We start from the raw sequence: 14993 nt of genomic DNA, 5'->3' as shown, positions 1-14993 counted from the left end.
AAAATAAAGATATAGTTTATTTTTTAAGAACCTGGAATTAAGTCCTATCTATGAAAACTGAAGAGATCAAAGTGAGAGGTAATTTAATTTGAAGCCCAGGTACAGCAGAAGTTTGGGGCTCCTCTGTTATTTGTGCTTATCCACACCTTTATTTTTTCTTTTTCTAAAGCATCTGGGTCTTTAGCTCAAACTTATGCAGATCTATGGTTTACTGGGTATAATTTTTGTTATGGCATACATCAACATATTCCAAGTTTCTCTGCTTGGATGGAATAGATGCATTAAATTCTGTGAAATGATTAAGTTGTGAAAAGTAGAAGGAGTTTGAATAGGCATTATTTTTCAGGATTTTAGAAATAGTTATGCCTGATAGTTTTATAATGTCTGTAGTATGGTTTTGCAGTCCACAGAATGCACTCACATACATTATCAGCTGATCCTTCGCAAAGAAGCCTCATGTGATTCTTTCTATTCTCAGCTTTGTCCATGAACTAAAATTAGAACTAGGCTGACATTACATTTCACTTGGTTACAGCTGACTGGGGATTTTAATCATTTGGAGCCACATTGAAAAAAATTTCCCCCTGCAATCTACTCTTAACTGATAGTCACTAACTTTGGTTATGTGAGCTTCAGCATCTACCGATATTGGTAAGTATTTGACAATGGTGAGTATTTTTCAAAAATATTTTTCCTTTATTCTTCACATATAAATAGCTTGCTGCTGATACCTCTACTGTGTCTGTATTGGTCGGAATGTCCAAATGAACTGGAATAGAATTTAAAAGTTTTCTGCGGGGTGTTCATGGTCACTCGTATAACTGTGCTCCTCTGGAAGATAGATTTCCACAGAAGTAAGAAACAATTCTTCTGCGATTCTTTTGCTATGCTTACCTCACTTGCCACACTATGTGCTTTTTTCTGTTATGGTAATAATCAAAGTAGAGAGCATAATCCTGTGCTGGAGGAAGAAATACATCATTATTGACTTGTGTTTCCCTAGGGGAAATTGATCGTTATAGGAAAACTGATGGATTAGCAACATTTAATGGCAAATGAGGAATTGAATTAGCAAATGGATGAATCATTTTGCATGTCTAGTAAAATACATGTATAAGTGTAGATACTTGGGATTTTAAAAATATTTTTATTATTTGAGTATTTAGCAAAAGCTTCAAACTTTCTTAAATCAGAGACAATAAATTGTAAATTGATTGCGATATGCTCAGGAAGTTGGATTACCAGTGTATGTATCCCAAGGTTTCTTCACAGCAAAGAGATCTCGCATTCTGTTCCTGAGTAAATTCAGCATGCCTTGCTTAGAGATTTTCTCAACAATTTCCTGCATATGCCAATTATTTTTTAATCTTGAAATTTTAAACTTTTTTCTGTAATATAGTTCTTTGTCTGTCTCACACACATATATACTACATAATTTTAGTTTAAAAAATCAATAATTTAGAAGAGGTTAATAATGAAAAGCAATATTATCTATCCAATTCCTCTCTATCACCAGCCCTCTCTAGAAGTAATCATTTTAACCATTTTGGAATTCAGTTTTCAGTGCTTATCTCCATATTTCTTTTTCAAAGACAATTGCATGCTATTTTTAAATCAACTTTAAAAAGTATTTTCCCAAATATTAGAATATTTACTTCATTATTGGTTGGCTGCCAATGACCCCATATGTTCTGTGAGAATACGAGCTTTATCTTTGATATACTGCATAGTCTCCAAATAGGTAATATTTCTCAATTGATTAGATTTTCAGAGTAAATTTAGAGTTATCTGTTTGTCTGGTGAGGGTCATATATTTTGTTGAAATAATTAAGCTCACAAATTTGATAAACGAAGAATTATCTTCATTTGTCTCAATAATGTGTAATAAAATCTATAGAAAATCAAAAAAAAAAAAAAACATTGTCTGTGGAGCTTCATTATAAGAGGTGGGGATTAAGTTCCCTTACACTGCCATAGGGTTATATCCCTATTTTTAGCTTCTCTCTTGATTACCTTAATAACTTTAAGCAAATACTTTAATCTTTATTTCTTGTTCCATAAGGTACGGACAGTATCTGTTGATTCCCCACTTTGAAGATGTGGATATCGGTGTTCCTATCATTTACTTCTTTTCCTCATTTCCTTCTTCCACATTCTGTTAAAAGTACTGTCACTTTTATGTTTTCAAGATATAAGGCATTAATATTCTGCTCTGTAACCCTCAATAAGTCTTCCTTACTTTTTTATAGATTAATTTATTTCAAAAGTTTAAGACCAATACATAGGCTTTACTATGTAATTTCTGTTTTCTGTAGAGCCAACATTTCCTTCTCAGTATCAATGTCATATTCATTGTACCAAAGAAGAATGTTAAAATAGATTCTCCTTTCCTCCACTTCAATAGTTGCTAAAAAATCATGCCACATTTTGTTGACTTTATATATAGACTGTGGTTTTCTTGTACAGTGTCTTCCTCAACACAATTTCTGACTGCCTTTCTTTTTGCTTACTGGGAGAAGAAATTTCATCTTTTCACCATATCTCCAATGTCACACAGTTTTTCCCCCTTAATTCTAGCTATTTTTATAATTCAATGGATGACTACTGCCATTGCTTTTTTTTTTTTTTTTTTTTTTTAAGACAATTTCATTCTTGTTGCCCGGTCTGGAGTGCAATGGTGTGATCTCAGCTCACTACAACTTCTGCCTCCCGGGTTCAAGTGATTCTCCTGCCTCAAGCCTCCCAAGTAGCTGGGATTACAGGCATGTGCCACCACACCCAGCTAATTTTATATTTTTTTAGTAGAGATGGGGTTTCACCATGTTGGTCAGGCTGGTCTCGAACTCCTGACCTCAAGCAGTCCACCCACCTCAGCCTCCCAAACTGCTGGGATTACAGGCATGAGCCACCATGCCCAGCTATTGCTTTTAAAACACTGTTTTACTTTATTTTTAATTTTTTTAACTATCTTGAAAAACATTGCCGGGAACAGCCTTATTCATGTTTCCTGGTGGAGACACCCTTCCTCTAGGTATATACCTTTGAATGGAATTGCTGGATCATAAGCTGTGCTTATCTTCAATATTAGTACATAAGTATTTCAAAATAGTTAATACTAATTTACAATTTCACCAATATACCAGGAATGCGTGAGCATTTCTGTAAGTCAAATTCTCGTCAACACTTGGTATAGTCAGCCTTTTGAATTTTAGCCACTCTGACAGATGTTCATTGGTGTCTTATTATGTTTTTATTAAGGTGGAGCACAACTTCATATGTTTTTGGTCAGCTGGACTTTTTTTTATCCACAGGGCAAGTTCTACCATTTGGATTTTATTGTTTGAAAATTTCCTGTTCAATTGTATTTTTTGTCACCTTTTTGAGTTGATTTTTAGGGGTTTGTTATATAATCTAGATGTAGTCCATTGGTGGTTACAAATATTGCCAATATCTTCCCCCACTAATGTACATGGTATTCCTTTTATTTTCTAAGTGATGTCTTTCAATAAGTTCTTAATTGTAATGTAGCCCACTTTATCAATCTGTGTTAGGCTGTTCTTGCATTGCTATAAAGAAATACCCGGCCAGGGCCAGGCACGGTGGCTCTCACCTGTAATCCCAGCACTTTGGAAGGCCGAGGCAGGCAGATCACGAGGTCAGGAGATCGAGACCATGGTGAAACCCGGTTTCTACTAAAAATACAAAAAATTAGCCAGGCGCAGTGGCAGGAGCCTATAGTCCCAGCTACACAGGAGGCTGAGGCAGGAGAATGGTGTGAACCCAGGTGGCGGAGCTTGCAGTGAGCCGAGATCACACCACTGCACTCCAGCCCAGGTGACAGAGCGAGACTTCGTCTCAAAAAAAAAAAAAAGAAAAAAGAAATACCTGGCCAGGCATAGCAGCTCATGTCTGTGATCCTAGCACTAGCACTTCTGGAGGCCAATGCAGGTGGTTCACTTGAGCCCAGGAGTTCAAGACCAGCCCGGAGAATGTGGAGAGATCCTGTCACTACAAAAAAAAAAAAAAAAAAAAAAAAAAAAAAAGCTGGCACACTGTTTCTCTCCTGTAGTCCCAACTATTCTGAAGGCTGAGGCAGAGGGTCCCCAGGAAATCAAGGCTACCATAAGCCATGATTGTGCCACAACACTCCAGCCTTGGTAGCAGAGTAAGGGCCTGTCTCAAGAAAAAAAAAAAAACCCACAAAACAAACAAAAAAATACCTGAAACTGGGTAAATTATAAAGAAAAGAGGTTTAATTGGCTCATGGTCCTGCAGGCTTTACAGGAAGCATGGTGCTGGCATCTGGTTGGCTTCTAGTGAAGCCTCAGGGAGCTTTCAATCCTGGTGGAAGGCGAAGGGGGAAGCCTGCATCCCACAAGACCAGAGCAGGAGCAAAAGAGGGAGCCGGTGGAGGTGCCACACACTTAAAGAACCAGATCTTGCAAGAACTCACTGTTTCAAGGACAGCACCATGCCATGAGGGATCCTCCTCCATGATCCAATCACCTCCTACCTGGCCCCACCTCCAACGCTGGGGATTACAGTTCAACATGAGATTTGGTGGAAACATATATTCAAACTATATAACAATCTTTTCCTTTATGGATATGCTTTGTATTCTGTTTTAAAAAGTGTTCTCTACTTTAAGGACATCAAGATAAGTCCTATATTGTCACCTAAATGTTTTATTTTTCTACTTTCACTTTTAGATCTATAATTCACATGGAATTAATTTTGGTAATATACAGATATTCAACAGTCCCAATATAATTTATCTTAAAAAATTGTTTCCATGGCCAGGTGTGGTGGCTTACACCTGTAATCCCAGCACTTTGGGAGGCCAAGGAAGGCAGATTACTTGAGCCCAGGAGTTCAAGACCAGCCTGGGCAACATGGTAATACCTCATCTCTACAAAAAATACATAAATTAGCCGGGTGTCATGGTGTGCGCCTGTAGTCCCAGCTATGTGGGAGCCTGAGGTGGGAGAATGGCTTGATCCCAGGAGGTGGAGGTTGCAGTGAGCCAAGATCATGCCACTGCTCTCCAGCTTGGGCAACAGAACCAGACCCTGTCTGAAAAAAAAAATTTCTACAATTGTTGCAGGAAGTCAGGGACCCCAAATGGAGTGACCAGCTAGAACCGTGGCAGAGGAACATAAATTGTGAAGATTTCATGGACATTTATCACTTCCCTAATAATACTCTTATAATTTCTTATGCCTGTCTTTACTTCAATCTCTGAACATAAATTGTGAAGCTTTCCTGGACATTTATCAGTTCCCAAATAATACTCTTATAATTTCTTACGCCTGTCTTACTTTAATCTCTTAATCCTGTTATCTTCATAAGCTGAGAATGTACGTCACCTCAGGACCACTGTTGTACAACTTGATTGTAAAATGTGTGTTTGAACAATATGAAATCAGTGCACCTTGAAAAGGGACAGAATAACAGCGATTTCTCAGGGAACGAGGGAAGACAACCATATGGTCTGACTGCCTGCGGGACAGGAAGAATAGAGCCATATTTTTCTTCTTGCAGAGAGCCTATAAATGGACGTGCAAGTAGTAGAGATATCACTAAATTCTGTTCCTAGTAAGGAATATAATATTAAGACCCTAAAAAAGAATGCATTCCTGTGGGGAGGTCTATAAACGGCCACTCTGGGAGTGTCTGTCTTATGCAGTTGAGATAAGGACTGAAATACACCCTCGTCTCCCGCAGTACCCTCAGGCTCATTAGGGTGGGGAAAAACCCCACCCTGGTGAATTTGAGGTCAGATCAGTTATCTGCTCTCGAACCCTGTTTTCTGTTGTTTAAGATGTTTATCAAGACAATACATGCATAGCTGAATATAGACCCTTATCAGGAGTTTTTGATTTCGCCCTTTGCCTTGGGATCTTTGCTTTGCCCTTTGCCTTGTGATCTTTATTGGCCTCAGAAGCATGTGATCTTTGTGACCTACTCACTGTTTGTACATCCCCTCCCCTTTTGAAGTCCTTAATAAAAACCTGCTGGTTTTGCAGCTCAGGTGGGTATCACAGACCTACCGATATGTGATGTCACCCCCGGCAGCCCAGCTGTAAAATTCCTCTCTTTGTACTCTTTCTCTTTATTTCTCAGACCAGCCGACACTTAGAGAAAATAGAAAAAACCTACATTGAAATATTGGGGGCAGGTTCTTCCAATACACAATGTTCTGCAGTGCCTATATGTATATGAGTCTGTTTCTGGGGTTCCTTATTCAGGTACACTGATATGTTTGTCTGTTGCACCAATAACATTATCTAGTACTATAGCTTTAAAAGAGATTTTGATGAATGTAGAGTAAATCCTCCCACTCCAGTTTTCTTTGGCAAGCCTGTCTGGGTTATTTTGTATTTTAAGAACTGTCATTAAAAATTAGAAACTGATTGTCAAATTGCTCCTCTCCTTCTCCAAATGAAATTTGTATTGAGACTGATTATAGTTCAATGTGGGGAAAATTGACATTTTTACAGATTGAGTCTTTCAATCAATGAATATGATGTATATCTCTTCATTTGTTTAGGTCTTCTTTAATTTCACTCCGATTTTTAGTTTTCTGTATAGAGGTTTTACACATCCTGTTTATTGTTAAGAATTTGATTTTTGTGCTATTGAAAATAGTATATTTTTGGCCAGGTGCAGTGGCTCATGCCTGTAATCTCAGCATTTTGGGAGGCTGAAGAGGGTGGATCATGAGGTCAGGAGATTGAGACCAGCCTGGCTAACATGGTGAAATCCCGTCTCTACTAAAAAAATACAAAAAAATTAGCCAGGCATGGTGGCAGGCACCTGTAGTCCCAGCTACTCAGGAGGCTGAGGTAGGAGAATGGCATGAAACCAGGAGGCAGAGCTTGCAGTAAGCTGAGATTGTGCCACTGCACTCCAGCCTGGGTGACAGAGCGAGACTCCATCTCAAAAAAAAAAAAAAAACAGTATATTTTAAGAATTTAATATCAATGTTCTGCTGGAATATAGGACACATACTTGATTTTTCAAAATATTGACTTGCCAGAAATCTTGCTAAATTCTATATATTTAGTTGTAGATTCTCTTGGATTTTCTAGTTCATAATTGTACTCATGAAAAATGTCCTTTTGTTTTTTATTCCTTTTCAAACTTTAAGCCTTTTATTTCTTTTTCTTGCTTTTATGCAAAGGGTAGAGCCATCATACAGTATTGAATGGAAGTAGTGACAGCAGACATCTTTTTCTAATTTTAAATGAAGGGCTTTCAATGTTACACTATCAAGTATGATTGCTGCAGATTTTTGTTAGATATACTTGGTTAGGTTAAAGAAATTATCTTCTACTTATAGTATGTTAAAACTTGTTTTTAATCACATGATATTAAATTTTAATAATTTTCTACATCTATTGGAATGATCATTTTTTTTCTCTTCTAGTCTATTACTTCAGAATATTACATTAATTGATTTCTCAAACAAAGGTAAGCAAACAAACCTTAATCTCTGGAATAAACCCAACATGGCTATAATGTGTCTTCTTTTTTTGTTTGTTTGTTTTGAGACAGAGTCTGGCTCTGTTGCCCGGGTGGGAGCGCAGTGCTGCCATCTCAGCTCACTGCAACCTCTGCCTCTTGAGTTCAAGCGATTCTCCCACTTCAGCCTCCCAAGTAGCTGGGATTACAGGTGCATGCCACCACACCTGGCTAATTTTTGTATTTTTTCTTTTCTTTTTTGTTTTGGAGACAGATTCTCACTGCATCACCCAGGCTGGAGTGCAGTGGCATGATCTTGGCTGGCTGCAACCTCCTAATTTTTTTGTATTTTAGTAGAGACGGGGTTTCACTGTGTTGCCTATGCTGGTCTTGAACTCCTGAGTTCATGCAATCTGCCTGCCTTGGCCTCTCAAAGTGCTAGGATTATAGGCATGAGCCACTACGCCTGGCCTTGTTGTATTTTTTTTTTAGTAGAGACAGGGTTTCACCATGTTGTCCAGGCTGGTCTTGAATGCCTGACCTCAAGTGATCTGCCCACCTTGGCCTCCCAAAGTGCTGGAATTACATGCGTGAGCCACTGCGCCTGGCCAGTATTTTCTTTTTCCTACATTGCCAGATATGGTTTGCCAGTATATGGTTTAGGACTTTTCTCCATAATATATTTGCTAGTGAGATTAGCCTGTATTTTTCTTTCTAGAATTACCATTCTTAGGGTTTGGTATCAAGGGTATGCTAATCTCATAATCTGAATTGGGGAGTATTTCTTTTCTGTTCTCAGGAAGAGTTCATGCTATGATTAGTGTTATTTTTACCCCTCAAATGCTTGGTAGAATTTGCCTCCTTGAAGGCATCTCTAGGACCAGCATTTTGTTTGTGGAGAGATTTTAGATTATTATTATTATATTCTATTGTGTCATTTTAAAATTTTATACATGTATGTGCTTATCTATAATATACCCTTTCTTCTGTTTTCTTTGTGTTTGTTTTGCATTATCTAGCTTCTTGAGATGGATGTAAATTTTTTAGCCTAATTTCTTCTAAAATGTATACTTAAGGCTAGAAATTTCCCTCTACTACATTACCTGTTTTGCATACATTTTGATTTGTGGTATTTTTGTTAATTCAGTTCAAAATGCCTTCTAATTTCATGATGATAGCTTCTTTGACTATAGGTTATTTAGAAATGTGTTTCGTGTATGGATGCAGTAGCTCACGCCTGTAATCCCAGCACTTTGGGAGGCTGAGGTGGGAGGATCATTTGAGCCCAGGAGTTTGAGACCAGCCCGGGCAACATAGCAAGACCTCTGTCTTTACAAAAAAATAAAATTAAAAAAAAAAAAAACAGCCAGGGCATGGTTGCACACATCTGTAATCCCAGCTACTTGGAAGGCTGACGCAGGAGGACTACTTAAGTCCTGGAGTTTGAAGCTGCAGTGAGCTGAGATTGCACCTCTGCACTCCAGCCTATGCAACAGAACAAGACCATGTCTCAAAAAAAAAAAAAGGAAAGAAATTTTAAAAAGCATGTTTCTTTAGCTGAAAGAATATAGGCTTTTTTTTCCAGGTATCTTTTCATTATTGATTTCTAGCAAGTTTATATTTTGATTAGAAAAAAAACTTTATGCTACTTTAATCCCTTGAAATTGACTGAGACTTGCTGTATGACTCCAATATGAGATTTTTTTTCTGTGACTCTTTCATGTGTTTTTTAAAGCATAATGTATTCTGTCATTGTAGGATATAGTTCTTTATTTATCATTTAAGTAAGTTTATTCATTGTGTGGTTGAAATCTTCAGTATTCTTCCTAAGTTTTAGACTGCTTGTGCAATCAGTTGCTGAAAGAATGGTTAAAATCTCCCACTTCAATTCTGGATTCCTTGATTTTTCCCTTTAGTTCTGTCAATTTTCCTTTGTATTTGGAAGCCATGTTATTAGAGGCATATAATTTAAAGTTTTTTTATATTTCTTTGGATTGAATCTTTTATTATGCTATGACTGATCTTTTATATCTATAAAGTATTTGTGCCTAAAGTCCATTTTGTCTGCTATTAATATATTGATATAGCCTTCTTCTGCTTAGTGTTTGCATAGTATATCTGAAAAAATGTAATTGATTAGCCAGACATGGTGGCACATGCCTATGCTTCTAGCTACCTGAGAGGCTGAGGCAGGAGGATCACTTAAGCCCAGGGATCAAGGCTGCAGTGAGTCATATCCCGCCAATGTATTCAAGCCTAGGTGATAGAGTGAGACGCTGTCTCAAAAGAGCAAAGAAGGAAAGAAGAAAAGGACGGAGGGAGGGAAGGAGGAAGGAAGAAAGGAAAGAAATGAAGATACAAAAAAAGAAAAAGTTAATTGAAATATGATTCATATATAAATTCTCTCTTTCAGTGTACAGCTTGGTAGTTTTATTGAAGAGTTGTACAATCATCACCACTAATTCTAGAATATTTTCATCACCCAAAAAACTGTACAGTTAGCAGTCACTCCCTATTTCCCCCTCTACAAATCTCCTGGGTTCCATAAAGCTACTTTTTGAATCTATAGATTTGCCTATTCCGGACATTTCATATAAATGAGATCATATATGTGGTCTTTTGTGCCTCACTTCTTTCACTTAGCATAATTTTATTAAAAGTTTATTTATGCTGTGGCATATATCTATACTTCATTCATTTTTATGGCTAAATAACATTCCATTGTATGGATATACCACATCTTGTTTATCCATTCATCAGTAGATGGCCATTTGTGTTGTTACCACTTTTTACCTATTATGAATACTGTTTCTATCAACATTCATATAAAGGATTTTGTGAGAATGTATGTTTTCATTTCTTGTGGGTATACACCTAGGAGTGGATCTTTTCCTGTTCTTGTACTGTCCACTTTTCTCTATCTCTATTTTTTTAGGTGTGCCTCTCATAAACAATACTCGGGATTTTGTCTTTTCTTTAACTGGACAACCTTTGTATATTAACTTGGAAGACTTAATCATCAGGGAAGTACAGATTATGACCACCCTGGGATATTGCTTTATGCAGCAGTGGATGTATATCAATGGGGACCCTTATACAGTGGTAGTAAGAGTATAAATGGGCACAATCAATTTGGAAAACAATTTGGCTCTGTCTTATAAATTGGAACATTTACATACACTATGATCCAGCAATTCTAATTCTAGATATGTACCCAATAGAAATAATTCTACTTGAACACCAAGAAGATAAAAACAATAATTTTAGAAAAAGTATTGCTTATAATAGCAAAGCTCTGGGACCCAAATATTCACATTCATTAGAATGGATAAACTGTGGGATAGCTATATATTTTGGAGATCATGGCATATGAATATATAAGATACTTTTCCTTTTTTTGAGCTATATAATTTCCCATGATACGGGTAGACTATAGTTTACTGATGAAATGTTAGATTGTTTCCAATATTTTGCTGTTATGAAAAACACTGCGAATAACTTCAGATAAATTGCTAGAAGTGTGGATGAGCATTTGTGAGTTTGATAAATATTACCAAGTTTCTCTCCATGCAGAATATAATAATATCACCACTGATGCAGATAAGTGTCTGTTTCCCTATGTTGTTGCAAATTTTATTGCTTTCTTTTCCAACTACATTACTTTCTATTTACTTTACTTCCATTATGGTTTTCCTATAACATTGAATAGAAGTGATTGTGGACGTCTTTGTATTCCTGAATTTCAAAGGAAATAATTCAAATAATTGTGAATCAAATTCTTTGATTATTGCTAATTTGGTAAAAAATCAATACGATTATTTTAAGGCCATAGGATATTCCATAAAAATGTACCTACCATAATTTACATAACCATTCTTCTATTATTGAGTATTTTCCTCTCATTTCTGAGATTCAGGTCAAAATCCTTAATACTGCATCTGTCCATTTGCAATTTATTTTACACAAAAGGAAACAATCCCTATATGTTATCATTTAACTGAATTTCCACTTGTGCACAAGGTGTCCTGATTAGATTGATGTCTCAAGATCCCAGTCTTTTTAAAAATCTCCATTATTTAGCCATTTTCCCTATATTTGGACATGAAGACTAGTCGCAGTTTTTCATTATTGTGAACTATATAGTAACAAAGGAATCATATATTAGAAATGAGACTCCAAGAAAATTGTTCATCTTCTTTAAAGCTTAATTTTCTCATCTATATATTAGTCAATAAAAGTACCTATCTTACAGTATTTTATGAGAATTTTTAAGTATGATATGGCATGTAAAGTATATAAAATAGTTTTTGGAGCATGGAATGTGCTCTATAAATATTAGCTATTATGATCATTATGGTACTCAATGAACAGTCTGAAACATTGCTTTTTTCTCTGATACAATTAGGTCCTTTCTGAAATGGTATCTGTGATTCAGCTATTCAAAACCTAATGAAGTTGGTGACTCTGTGACAATGTGGAGAAATCATGACAGAAAATGTGGTTTGTACTGGGGCTGTCAATGCTGTAAAGGAAGTTTGGGAAAAAAGAATAAAGAAACACAATGAAGACCTGAAGCGAGAGAAGGAATTTCAACACAAGTATGCTAAAACATATTTATTATTTTGAATTAGTGAAATTAACATTACCATCACCATAAAAAAGAGCATTCTAAATGCCTTATTATTGAATTTGATATAGAATTTCATTTACTGAAAACTCAAAATATACTTAAAGAAAACAGCTGACTCAATTAAATTTGTCTATGTGATAGGAGTCACAAAAAATACAAATATGAAAATAGTAGCTATCTTATACCCTCATAGTACTCTGTTTAACATTCATCAAAGTTTGACTAGTATCATACAGTGTAATTTTCAGGATTGTATGTTCAGCATTAACATGCCCTAGGGTCTAAAACAACATTTGGCAGTAGAAGGTACAGGAGATTCTCATTTATTTGAATAGTCATGTGTTCTAGCCAGAGCTGCTCGATCACTTGATTCCTTGATCTGGGCTATATTTATTTGACTCTCATTTCCTCTGCCTTCATTTTATCTTACCTACTTTCCTGATTGGATGTCTCCCAAAAGTATTATACTAATCCTGCAAAAATAGTCCCTTTCCTTATAGATTCATATAGTTCCGTACAATTCTCATTCATTGTCTCTTTCTATTATTATCATTATTATTTTTGAAATGGAGTCTCACTCTGTTGCCCAGGCTGGAGTGCAATGGAATGATCTCAGCTCACTGCAACCTCCACGTCCCAGATTCAAGTGATTCTCTCTGCCTCAGCCTCCCAAGTAGCTGGGATTACAGGCACATGCCACCACACCCGGCTAATTTTTGTATTCTTAGTTGAGATGGGGTTTCGCCATGTTGGCCAGGCTGGTCTTGAACTCCTGACCTCAGGTGATCCACCCACCTCAGCCTCCCAAAGTGCTGGGATTACAGGCATTGGGCCACCATGCCCAGCCATGAGGCAAATGTTATTTGCCAATGTCAGTTAGCAAATAACAGAAAATTCAACTAAAGATGGCTTAAGTGATAGGGAAGTGAGGCTGTTCTGAAGATAGTCAATGCAAAGCCTCAACATCTTTTAAAAGTCAACTTTTTTTTTCACCTTCCACTGTTAATTCCTGTGTCAGTTTGATCCTCAGATTAGCTTCCTTCAATGTTACAGGATGACTGATGCACTTCCAGGCATCACAGCCAATCATCATTATGTTTTCAGAAAAGTGGAAACTATTTTTTTCTATTTCTTCTTTAAGAGTAAGGAAATCTTTCACAGAGGGTTCCCAACAAACCTCTCCTTCACCTCTCATTGGCCAGAATTGGATCAGGTGTACACATCTAACCCAGTTACCTTCTAGGGGAATGAGACTGATTGGTTTAGACAAATTAAGATTCATCCCTAGTGTATTAGTCCATTTTCATGCTGCTGATAAAGACATACCTGAAACTGGGTAATTTATAAAGGAAAGAGGCTTAACTGACTCACAGTTCCACAAGGCTGGGGAGGCCTCACAATCATGGTGGAAGATGAAGGAAGAGCAAAGGGACGTCTTACATGGCAGCTGGCAAAGAGAGAATGAGAACCAAGTGAAAGGGTAAACCTCTTATAAGACCATTGTCTTGGCAATTAACATTAGGCTCCTCATTACTTATGCGAATTTCTGCAGCCAGCTTGAATTTCTCCTCAGAAAATGGGTTTTTCTTTTTCTATCACATCCTCAGGCTGCACATTTTCTGAACTTTTATGCTCTGTTTCCCTTTTAAAACGGAATGCTTTTAATAGCACCTAAGTCACCTCTTGAATGCTTTGCTGTTTAAAAATGTCTTCCGGAACTTCTTTAAGTTCAAAGTTCCACAGATCTCTAGGGCAGGGGCAAAATGCTGCCATTCTCTTTGCTAAAACATAGCAAGAGTCACCTTTATTCCAGTTCCCAACAAGTTCCTCATCTCCATCTGCGATCACCTCAGCCTGGATTTCATTGTCCAAATCATTATCAGCATTTTGGTCAAAGCCATTGAACAAGTCTCTAGGAAGTTCCAAACTTTCCCACATTTTCCTTCCTTCTTCTGAGCCATCCAGCTATTCCAACCTCTGCCTGTTACCCAGTTCCAAAGTCACTTCCACATTTTTGGGTATCTTTACAGCAGTGCCCCACTCTACCGGTACCAATTTACTGTTTTAGTCCATTTTCACACTGCTGATAAAGACATACCTGAGACTGGGTAATTTATAAAGTAAAGAAGCTTAATTGACTCATAGTTCCACATGGCTGGGGAGGCCTCACAATCGTGGAAGACATAGGAAGAGCAAAGGGACATCTTACATGGCAGTCGGCAAAGAGAGAATGAGAACCAAACGAAAGGGGAATCCTCAGCCAGGCATGGTGGCTCATACCTGTAATCCCAGCACTTTGTGGGGCTGACGTGGGTGGATCACCTGAGGTCAGGAGTTTTAGACCAGTCTGACCAACATGGTGAAACCCCGTCTCTACTAAATACAAAAAAATTAGCCGTGAGTGGTGGTGTGTGCCTGTAATTCCAGCTACTTGGGAGCCTGAGGCAGGAGAATTGATTGAACCCGGGAGGCAGAGGTTGCAGTGAGCCAAGACTGCACCATTGCACTCCAGCCTGGGCAACAAGAGTGAAAGTCCATCAAAAAAAAGAAAGAAAGAAAGAAAGAAGGAAAGAGAGAGAGAGAGGGAGGGAGGGAGGGAGAGAGAGAGACAGAAAAAAGAAAGAAAGAGAGAGAGAGAGAAAGAGAAAGGAAGGAAGGAAGGAAGGAAGGAAGGAAGGAAGGAAGGAAGGAAGGAAGGAAGGAAGGAAGGAAGGAAGGAAGGAAGGAAGGAAGGAGAGAAACCTCTTATAAAACCATGAGATCTTGGGAGACTTACTCATTACCATGAGAACAGTATAAGGGAAACTGCCCCCATGATTCAATTATCTCCCACTGGGACCCTCCCACAACACGTGGGAATTTTTTTTTTTTTTTTTTTTTTTTTTTTTTTTTTTTTTTG

At 37.4% G+C, this 14993-nt stretch overlaps 1 protein-coding gene across 4 annotated transcripts in view; it reads left to right on the top strand.

Annotated features, from left to right (window-relative positions):
- Positions 1-493: 493 nt before the first annotated feature.
- Positions 494-14993, top strand: part of LRRC39 (leucine rich repeat containing 39) — a 31557-nt gene continuing 17057 nt past the window's right edge. For 2 of the 4 annotated variants that reach the window (XM_025385294.1, XM_025385281.1), the window contains exons 1-3: positions 494-668; positions 7430-7473; positions 11870-12062. In XM_025385294.1, coding sequence (XP_025241079.1) covers positions 11950-12062 — 113 coding nt within the window. In that variant the 5' untranslated portion in view covers positions 494-668; positions 7430-7473; positions 11870-11949. Of the gene's footprint in view, positions 669-4800; positions 4806-7429; positions 7474-11869; positions 12063-14993 lie in introns of all 4 variants that reach the window. The other 2 variants (XM_025385287.1, XM_025385303.1) reach the window with 2 other exon arrangements.

This window comes from Theropithecus gelada, chromosome 1, assembly GCF_003255815.1.
Source record: "Theropithecus gelada isolate Dixy chromosome 1, Tgel_1.0, whole genome shotgun sequence".
NCBI lineage: Eukaryota > Metazoa > Chordata > Mammalia > Primates > Cercopithecidae > Theropithecus > Theropithecus gelada.
This window is presented reverse-complemented; position numbering and strand designations above follow the sequence as displayed.